Source organism: Aspergillus udagawae (genome assembly GCF_001078395.1).
Source record: "Aspergillus udagawae IFM 46973 DNA, scaffold_1, whole genome shotgun sequence".
NCBI classification, from domain to species: domain Eukaryota; kingdom Fungi; phylum Ascomycota; class Eurotiomycetes; order Eurotiales; family Aspergillaceae; genus Aspergillus; species Aspergillus udagawae.
In genome coordinates, this window is record NW_025091264.1 from 3,435,898 (window position 1) to 3,458,646 (window position 22,749).

The 22,749-nt window shown below is 50.8% G+C and overlaps 9 protein-coding genes across 9 annotated transcripts; 5 read left to right on the plus strand and 4 right to left on the minus strand.

Moving 5' to 3' along the window:
* Nucleotides 1-37: 37 nt before the first annotated feature.
* arg2 (acetyl-CoA:L-glutamate N-acetyltransferase) lies at nt 38-2,320 on the minus strand (the record flags this gene model as incomplete). The annotated part of the gene is made up of 3 exons (XM_043286612.1): nt 38-1,972; nt 2,043-2,207; nt 2,270-2,320. The coding sequence occupies 3 exons, from the start codon at nt 2,318-2,320 to the stop codon at nt 38-40; spliced, it is 2,151 nt and encodes a 716-aa protein (XP_043142547.1).
* Nucleotides 2,321-3,503: 1,183 nt separating this feature from the next.
* Nucleotides 3,504-4,488, plus strand: Aud_001112 (polyamine acetyltransferase; the record flags this gene model as incomplete). The annotated part of the gene is made up of 3 exons (XM_043286613.1): nt 3,504-3,869; nt 3,945-4,397; nt 4,465-4,488. 3 exons carry the CDS (start codon nt 3,504-3,506, stop codon nt 4,486-4,488), a joined length of 843 nt encoding a protein of 280 aa, XP_043142548.1.
* Nucleotides 4,489-5,047: 559 nt separating this feature from the next.
* Aud_001113 (putative GTPase NOG1) lies at nt 5,048-7,335 on the plus strand (the record flags this gene model as incomplete). Its single annotated transcript, XM_043286614.1, has 5 exons — nt 5,048-5,068; nt 5,151-5,259; nt 5,377-5,478; nt 5,532-7,225; nt 7,294-7,335. The coding sequence occupies 5 exons, from the start codon at nt 5,048-5,050 to the stop codon at nt 7,333-7,335; spliced, it is 1,968 nt and encodes a 655-aa protein (XP_043142549.1).
* Nucleotides 7,336-7,991: 656 nt separating this feature from the next.
* Aud_001114 (sugar porter family MFS transporter) lies at nt 7,992-9,782 on the minus strand (the record flags this gene model as incomplete). Its single annotated transcript, XM_043286615.1, has 3 exons — nt 7,992-9,344; nt 9,400-9,512; nt 9,572-9,782. The coding sequence occupies 3 exons, from the start codon at nt 9,780-9,782 to the stop codon at nt 7,992-7,994; spliced, it is 1,677 nt and encodes a 558-aa protein (XP_043142550.1).
* A 2,870-nt stretch (nt 9,783-12,652) lies between these two features.
* Aud_001115 (ketoreductase) lies at nt 12,653-13,749 on the minus strand (the record flags this gene model as incomplete). Its single annotated transcript, XM_043286616.1, has 2 exons — nt 12,653-13,513; nt 13,573-13,749. The coding sequence occupies 2 exons, from the start codon at nt 13,747-13,749 to the stop codon at nt 12,653-12,655; spliced, it is 1,038 nt and encodes a 345-aa protein (XP_043142551.1).
* A 525-nt stretch (nt 13,750-14,274) lies between these two features.
* Nucleotides 14,275-14,778, plus strand: Aud_001116 (Erg28 family protein; the record flags this gene model as incomplete). The annotated part of the gene is made up of 2 exons (XM_043286617.1): nt 14,275-14,337; nt 14,416-14,778. The coding sequence occupies 2 exons, from the start codon at nt 14,275-14,277 to the stop codon at nt 14,776-14,778; spliced, it is 426 nt and encodes a 141-aa protein (XP_043142552.1).
* A 140-nt stretch (nt 14,779-14,918) lies between these two features.
* On the minus strand, nt 14,919-16,250 carry Aud_001117 (UDP-glucose:hexose-1-phosphate uridylyltransferase; the record flags this gene model as incomplete). Its single annotated transcript, XM_043286618.1, has 4 exons — nt 14,919-15,024; nt 15,075-15,840; nt 15,904-16,088; nt 16,150-16,250. 4 exons carry the CDS (start codon nt 16,248-16,250, stop codon nt 14,919-14,921), a joined length of 1,158 nt encoding a protein of 385 aa, XP_043142553.1.
* An 851-nt stretch (nt 16,251-17,101) lies between these two features.
* On the plus strand, nt 17,102-18,214 carry Aud_001118 (F-box protein; the record flags this gene model as incomplete). Its single annotated transcript, XM_043286619.1, has 4 exons — nt 17,102-17,152; nt 17,221-17,587; nt 17,662-18,042; nt 18,108-18,214. 4 exons carry the CDS (start codon nt 17,102-17,104, stop codon nt 18,212-18,214), a joined length of 906 nt encoding a protein of 301 aa, XP_043142554.1.
* A 2,027-nt stretch (nt 18,215-20,241) lies between these two features.
* On the plus strand, nt 20,242-22,124 carry Aud_001119 (MFS transporter; the record flags this gene model as incomplete). Its single annotated transcript, XM_043286620.1, has 2 exons — nt 20,242-21,643; nt 21,697-22,124. The coding sequence occupies 2 exons, from the start codon at nt 20,242-20,244 to the stop codon at nt 22,122-22,124; spliced, it is 1,830 nt and encodes a 609-aa protein (XP_043142555.1).
* Between the last annotated feature and the right edge of the window lie 625 nt (nt 22,125-22,749).

Genomic DNA, 22,749 nt, shown 5'->3' on the forward strand with positions numbered 1-22,749 from the left:
AATGAATATATGCAAGAAAATGGAAAGCAGAGTCCACTCAATCAACCACGCCAGTGTCGTCGGCCCAGCTTGGCTGAATGCTGCGGCACACAGCTTCGTAATCCCGAAACTTCTGCGAATCTTCCACCAGGCCAGGGGTAGTCCAGAACATGGTCCAATTGGTGTCGGACAGCTTCCAAGTGCCCAGAGACCGTTCGAAATACCATTTGTTCACTGGATTGTTCTTGCGGCTGCGCCAGCATACCCCGTTGGGAAAGCAGGAGCGAACCATGGCGTTGAAGACAATGTCTGCCACCCCGCCTGCTCCTTGACTGCGCTTGAGCACGGCGAACTTGTCCAAGTAGGGGACCATTCGAGCATTACTGGCCTCACTGCCATCGTCCTCCACGCCAGGAGGAAGTTCCCAGGTTAGAATGGCTCCGCCCTCGTATTCACCGGCGATGATCAACCCAGCAAGGCGGTCGTTGACACGGTTCAAGTAGTCTTGTACGTCGAGTTTCCGGTCAAACGAATCCTCAATGAGATGAACCAAGCGAGGCAAGTCGATACTAGGATCGTCCAACTTCAGCCGCGGCCGACTCTGAGCAGTCCACGGCTCCACCCACGGATTGGGCAGCATAGTCACCGGCATACCGCGTTTGACAAACGTCGTATGAGAGGTGACGGGATAAATGGTGCCTTGTCCATTGTTCATCGGTCCGCGCCGACTCATGGGCAGGGACGACGATAGCAAGGGCTTATCCGTCAGTAGATTGTGAATTAGGGGGTTTCTCTGCCGTCGAGTGCCCACTGCGGAAAACTCAGAAGGGGGCGATGTCTGGGCCGAGGTCGCGACCTCGAATGGCGATGTGATGACTCCTGATGAAGCCGAGGGTAGCATAGCGAGCGCTTTCTGGGCGACACGCAGATTTTCCAGATGACCTTCAATTGCACTCCCTGGGGGGGTCGCCATTTTCAGTTCCTCTGGCGGCCCAGAGGGCACTGGCACGACCTCTGCGTTGACGAATTTTGAAATTGGGTTGTTATCTGCGATGGAACTGGGGGCCGCCTTCAACAGGCTTGACTTTGCAGCAGGCACAATCTCTCGCGCCTGTAATAATTCGTTTTCGATGTCATCGTATTCTTGCTCCATGTTTATGAAGACGTGGGATGTCTGTCGCCGATTGAACGCCGGAATTCCACCTAGTGAATCTAATAGAATCACCCTGTCCAAGGACACCTCTCTCTGGAGGCGGCCGATTCTTTCCGCAGTGACCATTGGATCCTCATCAGGGTCCGGGGTGCTCGCTAGACCAGCGAGCTCTTTCGTCAATGCGAGCACAGCATCGTTCGCTGGCACTATGACCGCCCGAGGAACGTCTTTGGTGTATGCAATGGGGGTCAGAATGACGGTGTGGCCATGGCGTAGCGGATTCAGCAGCGCTTTTCGAGAGAAAACTTGCGGGAGATCAGAGCCGGAAGGGTCAAAGGTGAAGACCGAGTCGAGTCGAAGAGATTTCGAGTCGGGCTGCTTTTGAATTGCGATTGCCAGGCGGTCGGCTTGCTCAATGGCAACTTGCCGCAGGGTACTTGCAACTTCCTCCGTCCCCGGATCAACCACAACACAGCAGGTCAAGCCCAGCCGGTTCAGCTGAGACAGGGTCTTTGCGACGCCATCAATAATGCCGTTATCAAGCGATTGCGGAGTGGACAATCGGACCAAGGCCAAATGCAGTCGTTCGAGTGGCTCCCGCGGAGGGGGAGGGGTAGGGCTGGGGCCCTGACGGAAGACGGGACTCTCATAGACGGATCTGGAGGCTCCGTAGAAAGACCCCAGGTTGACACCAGAGGGTAAAGTAGGTGTTGTAGCTGCCTTCACAGATTCGGGCTTGTTCTCATCCGGTGACTTTCGGTGTTGAGCCTTCAACCGAGCCAGATAGGATTTGGCTTCTCGCTTAGTGGATGCAGAGCTCAACAAGCTAAGAAAGAATTCCTGCAATCGCGAGAAAATGAATACCGTTAGCCTATTGAGCTTATAACCACGCATTACAGGGTGACTGTACCCGGTCGAGCAGCTTCTCCTTTGCTCCTCGGCCTAACCGGTCATAACTCCGACTAGTCGAAGAAAAGTCGGCGCTCTGCTGGACATGTCGACCAGCAGTAGTGGAAAAGGATCGAGGCAAGGAAGAGGATGCATGCTGGCGGGTACAAAGCGAAGAGCGATGCTTCTGGACATTATAAAATGCGGTTAGAGACGCTCGAGCTATCGGGTTGTTGTAGGATTTGGTACCTTGAGGAGAGATGACTGGACCGTCCGCGGCCAACCGGTGTGAGGGCTCATGTTTCGTTCCTGTCAAAGACCCACGAGAACAAGAGCAGAAAGGGATGCATGGAAGAAAAGGAGCGAAAATGGGCTAGAGGAATGAAATATGAGTTATATGTTGCGGTCAACCCAGCAGCCAGAAAATGGGCGACAGGCTCAGAAGCTATCGAACGAGCCCAATCAAAATATTGTGTGTAGTATGAGTCGATGCGGGATTAGTTTTCTTCTTACTCCGGAGTATGACGCACTCCGCTGTCGGTCGGCTGTTACATTCAATTATTCTCCTTCTATGCGCCCAAAACTGCTGTTAATAGAATTGCTCGTCATTACACGCTGCATTAAGATATGAGAAATATTCCCTCATTCTCATTTCTCATTGATGAAATGCGCAGTCCGAATGGTGGATAATCGCTCATAGTATCGAGTGTTACTGCTCTTACGGCCGACACTACCGAGTTACAGTATGTATACTCTCGTATAGAGTGGTAGTCTGTAGAGTAAATCCGATCCGATAGTTTCGTCGGCTTTTTTATACTGGTCGAGGCTAGTATCACTGCTTAAATGATGGATGAAACACTGACGGAACTGAACGTAGGTACAGCACTTGGGAGCCAGTCACGTTACTTGACAGGTCTTGAAGAAATGCTGAAAATTCTGTCCTGAAGAATGTTCGATAGACGCACCACCAAGGTATCTACCTAGTGCTACTACTACAGAGTTTTCCCCCCCTGGTGGCAACCGTAAGGTATAGTCTGCAGATTATGAGGTAGCACAATCAATCGGATATCTTCTCGAGTTGCATGATGCAGGTCGCTTATTACCATCCTGGCCAATATGCAGCAAAAGAATTGTATACTCCTAGTAATCACATAGAATACCATCAATCTTCAAATAATCAGACCTATTGTAAAGAATCCGTCAATTCTGTTCGATCTACCTCCCTGATGATGCTCTTATCATATCACCCGCATTAAGCTGCTCCACAGTCCACTCGCTTTTGCTAGGCTTTCCCGCCGGATCGGAAACCCCTCTAATTTTCAGCCCTCCCCCGTCATTCTCCGCCATCGCCATCACCACTAAGTATCTGTGCGCCAGTCATAGATTTGAGTCTTACTCTCCTTACAACCTCTTTTCCTCGTGAGTCTAGTTGGGAGATATCGGATACCTCCAACAGAAGAAGAGACACTGAACTCCCTTGGCCATGGCGGAACCTACCCAGCAGACCGAAACCGTAACCGGTTTCAAGCCCTTGTCCAACGCAGAAGAGTATTCCCTCCCTGCGACGGCCAGCGATTTGTCTCCACGTGCAGAGGCAGCTATGGCGAATGGGCTTCCCTTAGAGACTGCCGACGAAGACCACGACGAAGAGGTGGACGAAGATTATGTCGCGGTCGACCCTGACGAGATTAGTGATTTCTCGTATTGGCTCCGGCGCCCGCCTGTGCATCAGCGCACCAAATTGGATGAACTACATCCCTTTGTCCAAATCCTTACGGTGTCCAATGTGGACGACTGTGTCGAGGTTGAAAACGCTTTTCCAGAGAGCGAGCGCTGCTCTCGAGAGAAGGTGTGTTCTCCTGTCAGAAACTGCTGTATTAGTTAATCGGAATCCTCCTCCTGACCTTTTTCTGTTCTCTGCCAGTTCATCTACCGCCTCACAAAATGCCCTGAATTATGTCTAGGCCTATTCACCATTCCCATTGTACCGAAGGGCCAACCCAAGCCGCGTCCGACTTTGATCGGTCATATCATTGCCACGCGAACCTCAACACAGCTCGTCACAGATAATTCCATGAAGTTCCCGTCCAACTGGAGGAGTGCGCGCGTCGTTACGGAGAATGGAGAGATTATCGGACACGACGAGTATGGCAGCACAATCGCCATCCATTCCCTCGCCGTACTTCCGGAACACCAGGGCAAGCAAGTCGGGAGCACTTTGATGAAGTCATATATCCAGCGGATCAGAGAAGCCGCGATTGCAGAGCGCATCTCCATCATTGCGCATGACCATCTGGTGCCCTTTTACGAGTCTTTTGGGTTTGAGAGCCGTGGTCCCAGCAAGTGCCAGTTTGGCGGTGGGGGATGGACTGACCTGGTAAGTTTCTTCTTGGTTGATTAGAAGCTGTATGGCCTCCTCAGATTGCGAATGCTAACTGAATCAGGTGCTGGAATTCCCCCAGGAATAATCATGAGTTCATGACCAATGGTTCATCCTACTTCGAGTTCTGTATTTCGTGTCCTCGTTTCGGCAAGATTGATGGCATCTTTCATCTTTTTCTGTTATTCACTCTGTTTTCTATCTTCCCATTTCTTCTTACCCCCGAGGTTGCATGTTCATGGGTCACACTCTGGTTTTTGGTCTTAGATGGTGGGCTTTACGAGGAAAAAAGCAACGGAGTTCTGTCGTGATTCTGGGACGGAGGGACTGGGTTTTCAGCCATCTTATGTGTAACCATACTACCCATGATGATAGTCAATGTACATGATTATGATTAGAATGCAATAATTAGCCTTATTCTATCCTTTCTTTCTATATATAATCAAAAATTTATTATTCTCCGTGACCAGAGTCTCGCTACTTTTGCTCCCCACATCTACACTGTTCACCGCCCGCCAAAATCTGCCCGCCCGACCGCCCGCAAATAATTTTTTTCCCTCCGTCTATCAACAATACCTCCATCAGCTTGTCCACCGGGAAACATCGCAAGAGTTTTTCAAGTTCTGTTTCTCTTGCCGGTGCCCATCATGAAGACGACTTGGAAGGATGTAAGTTGTCTTGTTGATTGATATATTCGCAGGTCCTGTGTCAGAACAGCCAAAACTGATGGATTTTTCACCGCTTGCTTAGATCCCACCTGTGCCAACGAACCAAGAGTTCTTGGATATTGTTCTCAGTCGCACACAGAGACAGCTCCCTACTCAGATCCGTGCTGGTTTCAAGATCAGTCGTATTAGAGGTATGCCTGATTCCACAGGTGTTTTTTGCATGATTTTGTGAACGGATACCATATCCGACTGGTTTCTATGTCCTCAAAATGGAGTGGCACTAACGAAAATTCTCTGCGCAACAATAGGTTTCTACACTCGGAAGGTCAAATACACTCAGGAAACATTTTGCGAAAAGTTCCAGGCAATTCTCGATGGATTCCCCAGATTGCAGGATATCCATCCTTTCCGTATGTCGCTGCATTTATTTGCAATTTCTTTTTCTGTAACTAACATCCTCTAGACAAGGATCTGATGAACACGCTTTATGACGCCGACCACTTCAGAATCGCTCTTGGCCAGGTATCGACCGCCAAGCATCTCATCGAAACCGTGTCCCGCGACTATGTCCGCCTCATCAAATATGCTCAGTCACTGTTTCAGTGCAAGCAGCTCAAGCGTGCCGCCTTGGGTCGTATGGCCACCATCTGCAGACGTCTGAAGGATCCTCTTGTCTACCTGGAGCAGGTTCGCCAGCATTTGGGTCGTCTTCCTTCCATCGACCCCAACACCCGAACTCTCCTGATCTGCGGATACCCCAATGTCGGAAAGTCCAGCTTCCTGCGCAGCATCACCCGTGCCGACGTCGATGTCCAGCCTTATGCTTTCACCACAAAGAGTTTGTTCGTCGGCCATTTCGACTACAAGTACCTGCGGTTCCAGGCGATTGACACACCTGGTATCCTGGACCACCCTCTGGAGGAAATGAACACGATTGAAATGCAGTCCATTACCGCTATTGCTCATCTTCGCTCTGCCATCATGTACTTCATGGATCTTTCCGAGCAATGTGGCTACTCGGTCGCCGATCAGATCAAGCTCTTCCACAGCATCAGACCTCTGTTTGCCAACAAGATCGTCTTCCTGGTGGTCAACAAGATTGACGTCCGTCGTCCCGAGGATCTCGAACCGGAATACCAGGAGGAGATCCAAAAGATCCTCAAGTCCGGTGATGTGGAGATGCTGCAGCTGTCGTGCACAACCACCGAGGGTGTCACGGCTGTGAAGAACGCTGCTTGCGACAAGCTCCTGGCCGAGCGGGTGGCTCAGAAGCTCAAGTCCGGTACCAACAGCTCCGGGACCCCTGGAGGTCGTCTGGGTGACGTGCTGGCGCGTATCCACGTGGCACAGCCTGTTGGGGGCGTGCGTGAGGCCTTCATTCCCGAGGCCGTCAAGAACATGAAGAAATACGACAAGGACGACCCGAACCGGAAGAAACTCGAGCGTGACATCGAGGAGGAGAACGGCGGTGCCGGCGTGTACAACGTCGACCTCAAGAAGAACTACATGCTGGCCGACGACGAATGGAAGCACGACAAGATCCCTGAGGTCTGGAACGGCAAGAACGTCTACGACTTTGTGGACCCGGACATCGAGCAGAAGCTGGCCGCGCTGGAGGAAGAAGAGGAGAAGCTGGAAGCGGAGGGCTACTACGACTCGGACGAGAGCGTCGAAGACGTTGAGGACGCAGACAACCGCATGAAGGCGGATCTGATCCGCGAGAAGCGCGCGCTGATGCGCAACGACGCCAAGCTGCGCAAGTCGCTCAAGAACCGGGCGGCCATCCCCCGCAGCGCCAAGGCCAAGAAGCTGTCGCAGATGGAGCAGGCTCTGGACGCGGCCGGCTACGACGTCGACGCGGCCGCTGCTCGCGCCCGCTCCCAGAGCCAGGTGCGCGGCCGCACCACCACCCGCAGCGAGATCGACACCGGCGACGCCATGGACGTCGATGGCTCGGATCCTCGCCAGGCGATTGCCCGTGCCAAGAGCCGCGCCCGCAGCCAGCCGGCCACCAACCGTCTGGCCGACGGTGTGACGGACACGGTGGCCCGCAGCAAGGCCGAGCGCCTGACCAAGCTGGGCCAGAAGAAGATGAACCGGATGGCCAGAGCCGGAGAAGCAGATCGGCACACGACCGCCTCCTTGCCCAAGCATCTGGTACGTTTCCCCCTTAGCATTCCTTTTTCCTGTAATTCCGCTCATCCACTAACTTTATCACGCAATAGTACACCGGAAAGCGCACGATCGGCAAGACCCAGCGCCGGTAAAGGCATCCGCATTGCATTTGTGGTCCGGATCGAAGTCGACGATGAGACGAAGTCCATTCCTAATCTTAGTCGTATATTGTTCAGAACGGAAACGGGTGTCAAAATTCGGCGTTGGGGTCCTTTATCTGTGCTTTCATTCTTCCATTCCATTTTTTTCCCGCCTGATCTGATTGACACCGCTTGAATACCTACCGTATATCCCTAGAGTCAAGAATCAATTTCATTGGTATGGCATTATGCATGATAGCGTAATTAAAGTCAAAGATAGATCGTCGTATGTATTGTGCCAGCTATTAGACGTCGGTAGGGATTGCATAGTCGAGTTGTATACAGTTCTGCATAGACTACAATACTCAAGAGTGTGGTAGATTGCTAAACAAGATAAAAGTGCAAAAGTCTACTAAAGGGGGACTAGGATGTGGCTTGAATAAGAAGGGCACGCATTTACAATTCTTAGGGTGGATTCGTTTTCAAAAGTCATATGAGAATTGATATGTATTGATTGATGGTCTGAATGCTCCCATAACCGTTTGAACGCCGTATCTTTCGCAATGAGTATGCACATCAAGCGAACTAGAGTGTTTCATATGCAACATAAAGAAAATCTGCAAAACCCCCGTCCCCAAAAATACTGTACATGATTTGAGACGAGATATTTATTCCCGGATCTCGGTGGGCTCGTTGTGCTCAACCTCACCCTCCTGCTTCTTGTTCTCCTCGGGAGCGGGGTGCAAATCCCGGATGATACCCTCGGGGGGCACCCAGCTGCTGCTCTGCCAGGGCTTGACGTGTAGGACGTACATGGTGTCGACCTCCTCGAGGGTGCGGCCCTGGGTCTCGTTGACAAAGAAGAAGACGACAAGGACGGCAGCGAAGCAGCAGGCGGCGAAGACGTAGCCGTAGGCAAAGTCGATGGAGCTGGAGATGAAGGGGGTGAAGAAGGAGATGAGGAAGTTCCAGGTCCAGTTGGAGGCGGTTGCGATACCTATGCAGATGGCACGGTAGCGGGCGGGGTACAGTTCACCACAAATGGCCCAGACGATAGGACCCCAGGTGGTGGCGAAGCCGACGATGAAGAAGCAGGTGAAGACGATCATGGCAGCACCGGCCTGGGGAGTGTTGGAGGGATCCGCCAGGTCGAGAGCAAAGTGGCCGACGGAGGCCCAGATCATGAAACAGATGAACATCCAGCCAGCACCGACCATCAGACTGTTCCGGCGGCCAAAGTGCTCGACAACGTACAGACCAGGCAAGGTCATACCGAAGTTGACAGCGCCCAGGATGATCTGGGTGACGTAGCTGTTGTTCAGACCGGTGGAGGTGAAGATACTGTTACCGTAGTAGAAGATGAAGTTGGCACCGGTGAGCTGCTGCAGGGACTGCAGGGCAATGCCCAGAACGGTACGGTAGAACATGCGGGGACCGGTGAAGATCTCGTGCCAGGCGGCGACGCCGGCCGCTCTCTCCTCGTCCAGCTTGTCCTTCATCTCCTTCATCTCCTGCATAACCACACGGTGGTTCGGGCCAACGCCATATAGCTTGCACATGGTCTTGCGAGCCTCATCGACGCGGCCATGACGGTAGGCAAAGCGGGGTGACTCGGGCAGGAAGAGGGTTCCAATACCGAGGATCAGGGGCCAGGCAAAGCCAATGCCCATGGTGATACGCCAGGAGGCGGTCGACTCAATGGTCTCAGTACCGTAGTTGATCAAGTACGAGATGAAGATACCGAAGGCCACGAACAGCTGGAAGGCACTGACCATGGCACCACGGACCTGACGGGGAGCGGATTCACTCTGATACATGGGAACGATGCTTGACAGCGCACCGACACCCAGACCGGCCACCCAACGGCCGAGGGCAACCTGGTACCACTTGTCCTCGGTGGCCATTTGAATGATGATACCGACAATGTGGATCAGAGACCAGAAAGAGATGGAGAGCTTGCGTCCCATGCGGTCAGCGATGGGAGCAGCGACCAGAGCGCCAATCATGGTACCAATAGACAGCTGTTCGAGTGGTTAGCGAATAATGACGCGAAGTTTATATAGGATGACAACGTACAAGACCGACGATAAGACCGTTGCGAACGTTGCTGAACTTGTATGATCCGTCGGGCTGGACCTCTGCGAATCGTGTCTTGAAGTCATCCATGGTGGTGAAACCAGCGATCTGACCTATAGCGAAATTGTGAGCAATTGAAAACGATGAGACAACCATAGAGAAGATGACTTACCAGTTGCGTAACCGAAAACGAAACCACCCATAGAGACAACAATACCAAGGATGAAGGACCGCCATGTCAGATACTTGACGGGACTGTCATCGATGAGGTCAGTGTCCTTCTCCAGCGTCGAGTCAGCACGAGCAGGAGTAGTAGCCTGCGAGTCCTCATGCTGTTCCACGGCAGGCTTGCCGAACTTTGATAGTAGATTGGAGACACCCATGATGGCGGTTCTTCCAGAGGGAGAAAGTCTCACGGGGAATGAGAAGAGAAAGACAGGAGGAGGGCAAGAAGAGAAGAGGGGAGTGAGGGGAAATTATATACGGAGTCAGAGCGTTGAAAAGTCTTCATCCATCGGCAGTATTGACTTCCACCCGGGGTACGCCCATGGGCCAGAGGAATGGCAGGGGCACAACGGATGGGGACCCCATCTGGAAGACTCGGAAAGTGAATGAATCGTCGGGGATGATTGGACGGTATGCAACGACATCAGACAAGTGAAGCTAGGGGGAGCGTCCACCAGAACGAGGGGTGGTGTTCTTGGAAAATTCTAGTGGGGAGTGGAGAAGGGGGAGGCGAGGAGGAAGAGGAGGACAGGTGATTTCCACGATGTAGAGATTATTCATCAGGTTGTGCCTGGATAGGTCGGAAGTACGGCGTAAATTGGAGATCTTAATGACGGATGGATGTGATTGGAATGCGACGATGATGCCGATGGAGTCTGAGGACGTCTCCGACAGTCTGTGATGCCACGGGCAGTTCCCGATTAGGACCCCACGTGAGCAATAGACAGTTCTCAGTACAGAACTACAGTACTACACTTTCAATTACAATCTTACAGTTGTATAAATCTTGAATACAATTCAGACATACTGCCTGTATATCAGCTGCAGTATTAGCTGTTGCAAACTCATTTGAGGTTTCATTTTATACCCCTTCAGATCCCTTGATTCAGGATCCAGGCCAGCTGAAGTGCAGGGTCAAGCAGGGGATCCACTATCGGCGCCTCCCTTGTGTTTTATTTCTTCTTTTTTGTGCTGTATCATTGACTAAAAGTAAATTGTATTATTACAAGCAAGTCCCTCTCTCGGCTGCCTCAGCCAAGCGAAACCTTTCCAAGGTTGAGGTAGATCATGATTCAAGGCTTTAGAGCAGCGCCTACTTCGTAGCTTGTGGTTAGCTGACCACTAGATCGTTCGGTGGGGCCACCGGGAAGAATTCTGCTCATCGATCCCGAGAAGACGATGCCGAGAGCAAGCCAAGAAAGACAGCAGGAAAGAGTGGTGGAGGGAGGGAATGGTAGATTTATACCTTGTCAAGTCTGTAGATATGGATTCTAGTCACTACTATGACTCCAAGATAATATCTCAAGATCAATGTTCTGGGAACAGATAAGCAGAGAGTGTGCTGGTTCTGACTGACATGATTTGACATTTCTATCCGTACAGCAACGGACCGACCGATCGATCGGCACGCTCATTCGGACTCGGGATTGAAGATTTCGGTGTGCCGATTGAGCACAGCAAGCCCAGCCCGAGCCATGAAAATTTTGCACGTCTGTTTCTGGCTCACCGATGGTGGATCTGCATCATACTAGTTCATAGTGGGCCTTCTCGTACCTAGTCGTCATAGTGCTCAGTTATCTCTATCTCATTATGATTTCTCTGAACTCATGATGATTTTATTATATGTAGTCCGTCTTGTAGGACTAAACTATCTTCTTTTCATAAGAGTTGCTCTAACTATCGCAAAGCGCACGTCTCGTCCATCATAAATTGAAAAGAATCATTTCTCAATCACCAGACCATAATTCTCAGCCTCGTCTACTGATTCCTCAATGGGCCCACCACAGACCCATAAAAAAAAAATTCAGTCAACGGGGCGCATCCGTTGATCAACAGGCTGATGAACAATAACTAAAAACGACCAAGTACAGAATATGGCAATGCGATTTATATTTAGCGTCCGAAGTCTTCCGTAATACCCATCCAATCAATCTAGATGCAGGAACCAGGCGATCAGCATCATCGCCAGCCATTGAACTTGGGCTTTTCTCCTTCCTTCCCTGGTCTAAGTAGTCCAGATACTCAACCAAGGATCCATCTGACGTACCGTGCAACATGCAGGCTTCGGAGATTCACCGGTCTTTCTGGGATTGAATCTCAGGATGTAATGTTGATAGCTCGGCGATTCCAGATTAGTCGACTGTTTTAGACTTCGGTGAGACTCGGCATGCCGCTTCACTCAACTCGGTAAGTGACGGGCCGACTCGTGCAGTAGTGTTGACCGTCGTGTCTGTGATTGTGCGTGGCGGCAATATTCGCTGTTGAAGCTGTTGCGTCTGATACAAGTCTCATGACGCACTCTGCATTGGGTACACTATCTGAAAAAGAGCAAATGATCGTGCCACCTTTACAGTGTCGGACATTTATTGCATTGCTTTGGACAGACGTAGACAGAAGGATATCCGAGTCCGATGATGAGGCGTCTGGGATATACCAAAATGCAAGGATGGTGTGGTGTATACCATGGTTTGTAACTCTGTAGTTTCACTAAATCATTTGGCAAGTACTGGTTCGGTTCAGATGACGGTTCCTTCGAGTGATAAAGTGTAATGGACGCACAGTGTGGCATCTAGATTCTCTACGCTAACTGCTATATTGCTGGGGATCCAGACTCCTAGATGTTTATGGCAGCACACGAGATACCAGGATGAGTATTTACCGAAGGACCAGTGTTGGCTCTTAACCTCACCTTCTCATGAGCTTGTCCTTCGATACTCCATAGGCCATGACGTTGGCATCATCCCATCGGGCAAAAGCATGAGTGATATGATAAAGGCTTGTGCCATTGACCATGCTTTTACCTGTTGACCTCGTAAACTCGAAACGCTGGAAGATAGCCTACAAACCAAACTGGGTCGGCTGTCCCATACAGGGAATCCATATAGTGGAGCGTACTAATAAATCCTTTCGTCATTCATCCTTTTTCTGTGTCCTTCAAGGTTGGATCTTAATCCACATGCAGTCACCAACATCAGCTGTCTTAGTCAGTGTACATACAGTCTGAAGGTCAACCAATGCCCCGCCCTAGCTAAGTACTCTTCTTCCCCTTCTCCCGCTCCGCCTTACGCAAAGCACGCTTCCGAATGGCCTCGTGCATGGACTTGTTCTGGCCGACAACCAACTTGCCCATCGGCTGCATCACACAGGTCAAGAACCAGGCCATCAGACCATGACTCCAGTATGGCGAAGAGCTGTACGCATAGCCCGGAGACCCTCCATTGCGACCGATCTTGGAAAGCACAGCCTTGACAAAGGCCCGCGGGTCCGGGATCGTGGCGCTGGTCCGGCGCACTTTCGACATGGCAGAGGTAATAAGGTACGCCTGCACCAGCTCGACCGTGATGCCGTACGGCTCGAGCTCGGAGCCAAGAGACGTCGACCACTGCTGCAAGAAGGCCTTGCTGCCAGAGTACGTAGCCAGTAGAGGAGTGGGGAGCAGACCACCGAACGAGCCCATTGTCAGCACGAGACCGCGCTTGCGCTGCATCATGCCGGGGACGATCAACTGCGTAGCGCGCAGGGTGCCCAGGCAATTGATGGTCACAATATCCGTCATCTCGTCCTCGGGGGTCAACGCGAACGGGGTAGGGATGTCATGGCTCTTGCCGACGTTGTTGATTAGGACGGCGACGTCCAGTCCATCTACTATCGCCTTAAGTCTCTCGTAGTCGGCGTCGTCGTTTGCGGCAAAGTCCATCGCCAGGGTCTTGGTCTGCACGGAGTGTTTCGTGGTGATCTCCTCGGCTAAGGTGGCGAGCTTCGAGGCAGTCCGGGACACGAGCACAATGTTGAAGCCGGCGCGAGCGAGTTGCAGAGAAAATTCCTTGCCTAATCCATCCGAGGCACCTGTAACCACTGCCCAGCTACCCTTGGGGCCGAAGGAGCGGAGCTGACTTCGGTTAGTACGAAAGTGGCCTTCAGCATCAAGCGTAGTATTATTTAACGTACCGGTTTTCCTGGAAGCACAAACAAGCTCAAGAGCACTCTGACAAAAGTCAAAACTCGCGAAGCAATAAACAAGCTTCCCGTGGTAAGCAGGATTGCAGCGCCCACAGTCTGTAGGCCGGGCTCAAGGTTGAGCCCCCAATTGGACAAACAAGCTGTATACTTCGATAGGAACTCCATGATGAGGACCTCTCCCGTACTGACACCGCAGTTGTTAGGAAAAAGAAGCTTGTCGGCGGGAGAACAATGTTCTTGTCAATTGAAGGAGCGCGCCGGACGCGAAGTCGTCAAAATTGTTGGGAGAAAGGTCGTGCCAAGAGCGAACATCCTCGGCCCGTAGTACCTTGTACAAGAGCTTATCACTTTCTTACTGTCCGCTCAACGCAACTATCCCCACAAATATTCAACGGCATGTGAACTAGCCTGATATTCAATCATCTTATAGTAGGGATATCGAATGCTTATATATCAAAGATTCAATATCCCTCGTCTATGACGATTCGGTATTCAAGTTATTTAATGTTCCCTACACTTGGCTGCGGAGGGTGTGGGTATATATGTTCCTTTTGTATCAATAGTCCGCCGTACCTCGGGCCCCTTAGTCTGGTGTTCACCCTTCATCGTCCACAATGTAGAGGCATATACCAGACAGACTGCTCGCTGTAATCTAATCGATTTAATACCAATCGCATTTCCATCTACATAATGACCAGTCTCCTCTCCTACTTACCCCCTTTCGAGGGTCTCCTGCCCAAATGGCTCGTCCTGGTACGCGTCTTTACTGACTAGTCTCTGCTGTAAACAGAATCCCAACAGAATGACAACTGACCAATGCTTGCTGAACAGGTCTCGGTCGTCTCTGCAATCAACAGCCTCGAATCCTATCGCTCAGACAACTACGTCGCAACCATCTACAACGGCAGAACTGCTAATGGCCGCTCGTCCACGAGTCCTCTGTCCTCCCGCACCTTTGGCACCTGGACCTTCCTTTCGGCCGTCGTCCGGATGTACGCGGCCTACCACATCACAACTCCCGCTGTGTACGACCTTGCAATCTGGACCTTCGGTATTGCCCTTGTGCACTTTATCGGCGAGTGGTTGGTTTTCGGTACTGCGCAGCTCAAGGGGCGTTTTGTGAGCCCGTTGATTGTTGCGTCGTCGACATTGACCTGGATGTTGACGCAGAGGGAAGCTTATCTCTCTGCATAGAGTCTAAATAATGCTCCTTGGTCTTGACCTTCTCAATGGATATGATACCTCATCTACAACTTTCAGGCTTGATATGATATGGGTATTCCTAGCACTAACCTAATTGTTTATACAAAAGTTGCGTTTCCTCTTGATTCGTCTCATCCGTCCATCTTCTTCCTGTACAACTCTCCTCCGCAACCGCGTAATCTCGCAGCGGCTTGTTCAGGGGTAATATCACGTTGAGGCTCGGCCATCATCTCATAGCTGGAGTCGATTAGCAGACGTATCAAATGCGCGAATTGTAGAGGACCTACCCGACCAAGAATTTCCGCACGGTTGCGCTGCGCAGCAGTGGAGGGTAGAAATGCAGGTGCAGGTACGAAGACTCGATTTCCTCATCGGTGCCCTCGAGCGGCGCCTGGTGAATGCCCATGCTGTAAGGGAAGTGCGTCTCGAAGAGGTTATCGTACCGTCTGGTGATCTCGGCGATGGCCTCGGCCAGCTGGGCCTTCTCGTTCTCATTGAGGTCAACGAGCGCGCGCTTGTGCTTCTTGCTGACGATCATGGTTTCGAACGGCCAGGTTGCCCACCACGGGCAGACGACCAGGAACGCTTGGTTCTCAAACACGACGCGCTCCTGCTTCCGGCTTTCCAGGGCGGCATACTCTTCCAGCATATGCTTGCCTTGGTGCTCCCGTCGGTATTTCTTCAGCTGCTCCAGTTCCATCGCTGGCTCCTCAGGCAGCGAGCTGGTGGTCCAGACCTGACCGTGGGGGTGGGGATTCGAGCAGCCCATAGCAGCACCCTTGTTCTCGAAGATCTGCATGTACCGGTATTGCTCCTTGGGCTTGGACAAGCTGGCGAATGGGGAGTTGGGAGGGAGTGTGGTCGCAGGAGCCACGGCGGCCAGAGGAGACTTGGGCGATAAATGGGCCGAGTAGATCTCGGTCCATGCGTCAATGACAGGGACAATCTCGGCAGGCGACAAGTCTGCCAGGGTGAGGTTATGGGCCGCAGAAAAGGTCAACACATAGCATTTGCCCGTCACAGGTTCCGCCTTGAGAAAGAATGACTCGGCACCTAGAAGGATTGCGCATTAGCAACGGCCCTGTTATTTCCTCGCTTCTGCATCTGGGAACGCACTATCTCCGCCCTCAGGGTTATAAGAAGCCTGCTCCTCCTTGACGGCGCTGTAGTCGTTGACAAAGACAAACGTCTTCTCATACTTGGGATTGGTGTCTCCCTGCGCGCGCTTGTTACCTGGGCAGAGATAGCAAGCAGGGTCATAAGCGGGCAAGGTGGTCTTGGAGGGGCTCTCCTGCTGTCCTCTGTTTGCGCGACCACTTGGTCAATGATGTCTCGTCACTCAAAAATGTTTTTCCAACTTACTGCCACGGGCGCTTAGTCCTGTGAGGAGAAACTAGGATGTAAGATCCCCGGAGAGGGTTGAACCTCCGGTGTGAGATGTCGTCGAGAACGCTTTCCACCATTGTAGCTAATTGAGAGGTGTTCAACGAAAGACTGAACAGAATATGGGACCTGGAAATGAAAAGAAGAGAAGAAGAGAAGAAAAGAAAAGAAAAGGGAAAATGTCCAGTAGAGAAAGTGTTTCAATGTCATCTACCCAACCAGGAGGCCGGTCAAAGCGGCGGGGCTCCGGAATAGTTGTCGCGGGGTCTCCGCCCGGTCCTGTTTCCATTCACTGAGGCGTTCAGCGCGCGCTCGGCTGAATATGGCCGGATAGATCAGCGTTTCGGTCTGTATATAGCTGCTCTCTCTTAATCATGGTCACTGCTTGATGTTATGTCCTCATTTGAACCTGTTCTAGAGAGCTGTTATTGAGTCAAAAATCGAATCCATACCACCATGTCCCACGGAGTCAAATAACCCGATACCAGCGCAACCAATCAAGACATATGAGGAGAGCTCAAACTGGCCTCGGTAAAATTCAATTTAGCCTTGTTACTCCGTACCCTTGGCTCAATCACAAACCGGGCCATTTTCCTGTTGAAGAACGGGCAGCCGAATTTTTCCTCGCCGAGCCGAACACATCATCGCAACGGACTCGGGCTGACGTCAGTAGACTACCTAACGTTAGTAAGAGGTAGCTACGTAGTTAATAGGGGGCTTCGGATAAATGAGGGGTTCTGCTGATCTTATCAACAACGCTTATCAGCCACACCCTGGTCTGCTTTTGATATTCAAACTGTGTCTGTCCGTGAGATTGTGAGAGATCAGTCTCATGAACAAGGTGATCCTTATGATGCGCCATCATTCTTGTGGATGAACTCCGTCCAAACGCTGGGCTCCCCACGTCACCGAGGCTGGACTGGATAGCAGGATGGCTTCCAGCAAGACTTCGCAACTTCATCTCTACGCTCTGCCAAATGAGGTATTCCCCGAGGGATGATAACTTCGAATTCTTCCTGTAGACTAATATCCCTCATTTCGGGCTCTTAGGTCTTTGTGCACATCCTATCTCCCTTCTCCACCCGTGACCTGCTCCCTTTGGCGACCATCTCCCATCGCTTTCATGCCCTGGTCTTACGCATCATTCATTATCGCCTTCTGATAGCCGCGGCCCTGAAAGAGTACAAGCTTATCCTCGAATGCTTTCACCCAAGCTCTAAGCTTACCGAACCCCACGTGTTCTGCAAGTATCTCGGCACAGATGGCTTAAGCGACCGATATGAGGGGAAGGGCTCGTTGTACGAGGACGTAGACACAGCCAAGCGACTAGGAAGACTGACCTCTCTCTATTCACGATTTCGTCCAGAAGTGGCCATTGAGCAAAGGGCTAGCGGAGCGAGTGTAACTCCATCTTCGGGTATGAGGCTTGCGTGACAGACCCGGAAGGAAGAAAGCCATGTGTTTGGACCAGGCTGACAACGAGGCTGATAGACCTCCGTGAGGGTGAACTCGGCCAAGAGGATACGCCTGTGACAAGGCCTGTCAATCTCGAAGATTTCGAGAATTTCTCCCAGCTATGCGTTGTTGTGAGTGTGGTGAAGGTAGTGCCCGGAACAAATCTCCTTTTAAGCGCCATCGAGGTCGTAGACGGTGTGGTCAGGCTATTTCGAGACTGGTTAAGGGATCAAGAACAGAGGAGTAGTAGCGATACCCCCAGCTGCTCAAGCGACGGTCCAATTCTATGGGTCGACGCAAGCCAGAATGTAGGTCTCAAACTTCGAGTACGACAGAAAGAGATATCCGATCAGCAATTCCCTATTCTTGTGCATCGTGATGAGATGCCACCTGTTAATTATGAGGTGGACATTGAAGGTCTGGACTCTGGTGTTGCTGCTACTCCGCGAGCCAGAGCCGATGCTGACAACTATCGACTACAGAACTGCGTATCCGTACCACACGGCTGTTACTGGCTGTTGAACAGTCACAGCAGGAACAACAAGACTACACCAGGGCTGTGATTTTCACTCAGCCTCGGGCAGAATAGAGACTGAGGACCAATCCATGCTTATTTCTGTCATGAGTCTGCGTGGATACACCGTTTGAAGAGCGACTAGCAGCTTCTAACAGTATCAACAGGACGTCAAAGGATGCCAGATTGCACTCTCGTCATGGGAGAATGGTGTGTGTGACTTGCATATTTTCATAAGCTACTTGTTATGTGCACCGATATAGAATTATCAACTGGTTATATATCTCTCCGCGCAGACTATTTACGAGCCAGTTGTTGGGTTCAAAATGTTGTTGGACGTCTCTGTGGGTAGAAGTATTTCCTGCAATATACTTATAAGTCTTCCTCGTGAAACCTGAGGCTGTTTGAGCCGCCCATCAGTAGCTCCGGTGATTGATGCCTTGAATTCGCAGGCGCTTTCTCTTAAAGCGCAAGCCATTTTGCATCTATATAGTGGATGGCAATTTCTCTAGACATGTTAAGGTGAATACTTGAATTGTCTGCTGGACAAATCCTTAGCAAAGTAATGGCTTGTGAGCGAGCATTTCTAAGGGCATCCTCTGTAGTCGAGCTCTTCTCACAGTCAACAAACTTCACCTACCGTGCAACAGCTGCTTCCCCTCAAGTACCTGATTTGCTTGAATCTTTCCACACACCCATGGCAAAGATACATAATCAGCATGATGGAAACCCAAAGGCCCATCTAGAATCCTGCCGCTCAGAAGACGCATGATATTTCTTTCTCAGGTGTTTCCATACTGACTCTCACTTCAGAATTATCAGACTGATCGAAACGCAAAGCGCTCGTCGTCGACTCGACCTCAGAAATCTTTTATATTCTCCGCAAGAGTCATACAGCTAGTCCGTGCGAAACAAAGGAATGATCTGTGCTGAATATCCACGAAACGCAAAACGATTATTGTCGAACAGGATTTGTTTCTTGTCCACAATAATTCCTCCATCGTGCAGTCCAGAAGCAATCAGAAGAAGCACACGGTACAACAAATCTTGGGCATTTGTTCTTGAGAACACATAATGTCGTATTCAATTGGCCCGGCAGCAAACTTCCGGATATATCTTGAAGGTCGCCTAGGTGCCTGGTGGGCCCGCTTATCGGCAAAGATTTGCCGGTCTCAGACTCCAGGATATGGCGAAAATGAAACAGCGTTAATATCCAAGGGAACTATCATGGCAATGAGAAGAAGAGGCTTGATAATAACAGATGGTGATGCTACAAGTCCTCATGTCTTGACCATATATACTCAACCCATTTCTCGGCGAAGCCGGCCCATTTGATCGGTTTCAGGTACACCCCTGGGCCCAGTTGCCGAGGACTGGGTCCCGTTGCTTGTTTCTCCAAGCGAAGATTTCGAAGAATAAACCAGGTTTTTAGGGTGACGTTCAAGTCACCACGATGTCCGAAAGTATTTAAGCAGATTGAACTTCTCGTTGAAATCCAACATCTTGCCGGGATCCAAGAAAAATCAATGTCAACCGTATTGGTGACTGATAAGGGTCAGTATGCCTGCCTTCAAATTCAAGAGTGCTGGTGGAGACAAGAGGCGGACTTGTTTTTCATCTCACGGATACTGGACCCGCAACCTACAAGTGTCTCAAATAACATTCAAGCTTCTCAGTATTATTGCGTAAGGTATATTGACTAGCTGAGGTTTAGGCGACAAACTAGATCTCTGCAATCTCTGATTCGTGATTATGTTGGAATATAATCAATTTGGTCTGTCTTTCGCCTCTTGCCGAGGCTTCTTTCGGCACTCGATGCCGTTATCATATATGTATCATCTCATTATGTCCTGCAGTTACTCAAATATACCTGGCAATCTTCATTCATGTTGCGAACTGAGAAGAGGAAATGAAGATGCATCCAAGAAAGGAGACAACCTAATATTCAGAGAACAAAGCGCAGGCCAAATGATCTCTACAATCTCCAATCGAATCAGAATTTGATAGGTGAGTTTTATAAACTTTCTAAGATTCAATATGAACCTACTAGCTCTTGATTATGCGGTCACTGACAGAATATTACTGTAGTCGCCGCGCCAACTATGGCTGGATTTGAGGGCGAGGCGCCTCAAGCCTCCAAGATCCCGTATTGGCGCCTGGTCTTTGATCAAAAGGTGGTCACCGACGAAGTGATCAACCATCCTTACGCTGGGAGAGGCACCGATGATGACCCCTTTGTTGTTGTTTGGATTCCTGGCGACTCGCGCAATCCCATGAATTTCAGCTCTATCCTGAAATGGTCGCTCACGATCCTGGTCTCCTTGACTACCCTGACGATTGCATTGATATCCTCTGCCTATTCGGGAGGCATGGCCCAGGTCATGAAAGAGTTAGGCTCGTCAAGAGAAGTCACCACTCTGGGAATATCCCTTTTCGTCCTTGGTTTTGCGTTCGGACCGCTGATTTGGGCACCGATGAGCGAAGTCTTTGGCCGTCGTAACGTTTTCACCATCACTTTTTGCTTACTTACAGCCTTCAATGCTGGATGTGCCGGTTCTGAGAATATCCAAACATTGATCATACTGCGATTCTTGGCAGGTTTCTTCGGGTCGTCTCCCTTTGGCAATGCAGGTGGAAGTATTGCCGATATGTTCCCCGCCGCCAAACGGGGCATTGCTATCAGCCTCTTCTCTGCCGCACCTCTTTGCGGACCAGCTATCGGTCCAATCATCGGAGGTTTCCTCGGCTCTGGCGCTGGTTGGCGCTGGGTGGAAGGGTTCTTGGCCATCTTTTCGGGTGTCATTTGGATATGCCTTTGTGTGTTTCTGCCCGAAACATACGCCCCCGTCCTCTTACGCAGGCGCGCTGAAAAGCTCTCTGAACTGAGTGGCAAGGTCTACCGTAGTAAGCTGGACATCGAACGAGGTAAGCTGTCGCTGCAGCAGACTTTGACTACAGCGCTGTCGCGACCATGGCGACTTCTCTTCCGTGAGCCTATAGTGTTTCTATTTTGCATATATATGGCCATCATCTACGGCATTCTATACCTTTGCTTCGCCGCCTTTCCAATCGTCTTCCAGGAGGCCCGTGGTTGGAATGAGGGTATTGGAGGATTGGCTTTCCTAGGAATCCTGGTCGGTATGATTATCGGTGTCATCTACACATTTCCAGAAAACATGCACTACGCCAAATTATGCAGACAAACAACGGGTCGCCTTCCTCCCGAGGTCCGTCTGCCTCCAAGTATCGTCGGCGCCATTGCCTTGCCCATCGGTCTTTTCTGGTTCGCCTGGACCAACTCGCCCTCAATTCACTGGATGGCCTCGATTGCCGCCGGAGCACCCTTTGGGTTTGGGCTAGTTCTCGTGTTTCTCAGCGTATTCAACTACCTGATCGATGCATATACCATCTACTCTGCGTCTGTTCTCGCAGCAAACTCCGCCCTCCGGTCTCTCTTTGGCGCAGCCTTTCCCCTCTTCACTAGCTACCTCTACTCAGGGCTGGGTAAGTCACGTGATACCACACATCGTTCGACCTCATTGCTAACTACTACTCAGGGATCCATTGGGCGTCATCGATTCCTGCGTTCCTGGCACTGGCCTGCGTCCCGATACCCATTGTATTTTATCTATATGGTGCGCGCATCCGGAAGCGCTGCCCCTACGCCGCCGAGGCCGACGCATTCATGCAGCGTCTTGCACAGAGCAATCAGCAGGAAGTTCGGCGCGAAGAGCCTGTCATCGAGAAGCCCAATGCTGAGGTGGAAGCTGCTGCGGTTGACGTGGAAAGCGATAGTGAGACTACCAGCCTGTCTAGTGTTCCCTCTGCGATTGATATGAGCAGGAGGGTGTCTCGAGCTTCGAAGATGTCTGGGCGCTCGCTGGGTTGCATGGCGACTCAGTACGAGGAGAATCCGTATGATATCGACCGAGTAAACACTCACACTTCTACTATTAGTGGACGCGGACGTTGTCAGGAGGTTTAGTCGGAAATGGTGATGTGCATTAGTTTGCCTTACCTCAGTGATGCCCCATGTCTCGCCTTATGACTTTGGTCATTTGACTCACTCTCCGTCAAATTCTGTTTAGGTGCCTGTCACCGCGCAGATTATAGCTACATGATAGCAGGTATTCATGGCTGTTGTTCAGCAGAATGTGCGTGCTATGCCGCAGGACATGTCGGGAGAACATTTGTCTAAGGCCTCTATGGTTCAACATACCACGACCTCGTAAGGTATTCATGCCCGACCCAATTGTACATAGACGAGTTTGGATCGAACCTAATCAATATTCAATACCAAGTTTGCCCGACATCGGTCGCTCGACGCAAAGTATACCATTGACTTAGACACACGGGTAACGTAGTCCTAGCCATATATGCCTTTTCCAAAAGAGTACGTTGATTCGAGACTTGCGCAGCAGTGTCTTATACTCCAGACTTTCAATCTCACATCCAATCCTTTGTATCGACGTGAGTTCGCGCATTCCGTCCGTAATCCATACGCAGGTCTGCTGCAGGACATATCTGATATAAGATGCAATATCTAGTAGAATATCATCTTTGGGACTCTCTCAGTCGCTTGATAAATCAGTATCATCCTGTCATTCATC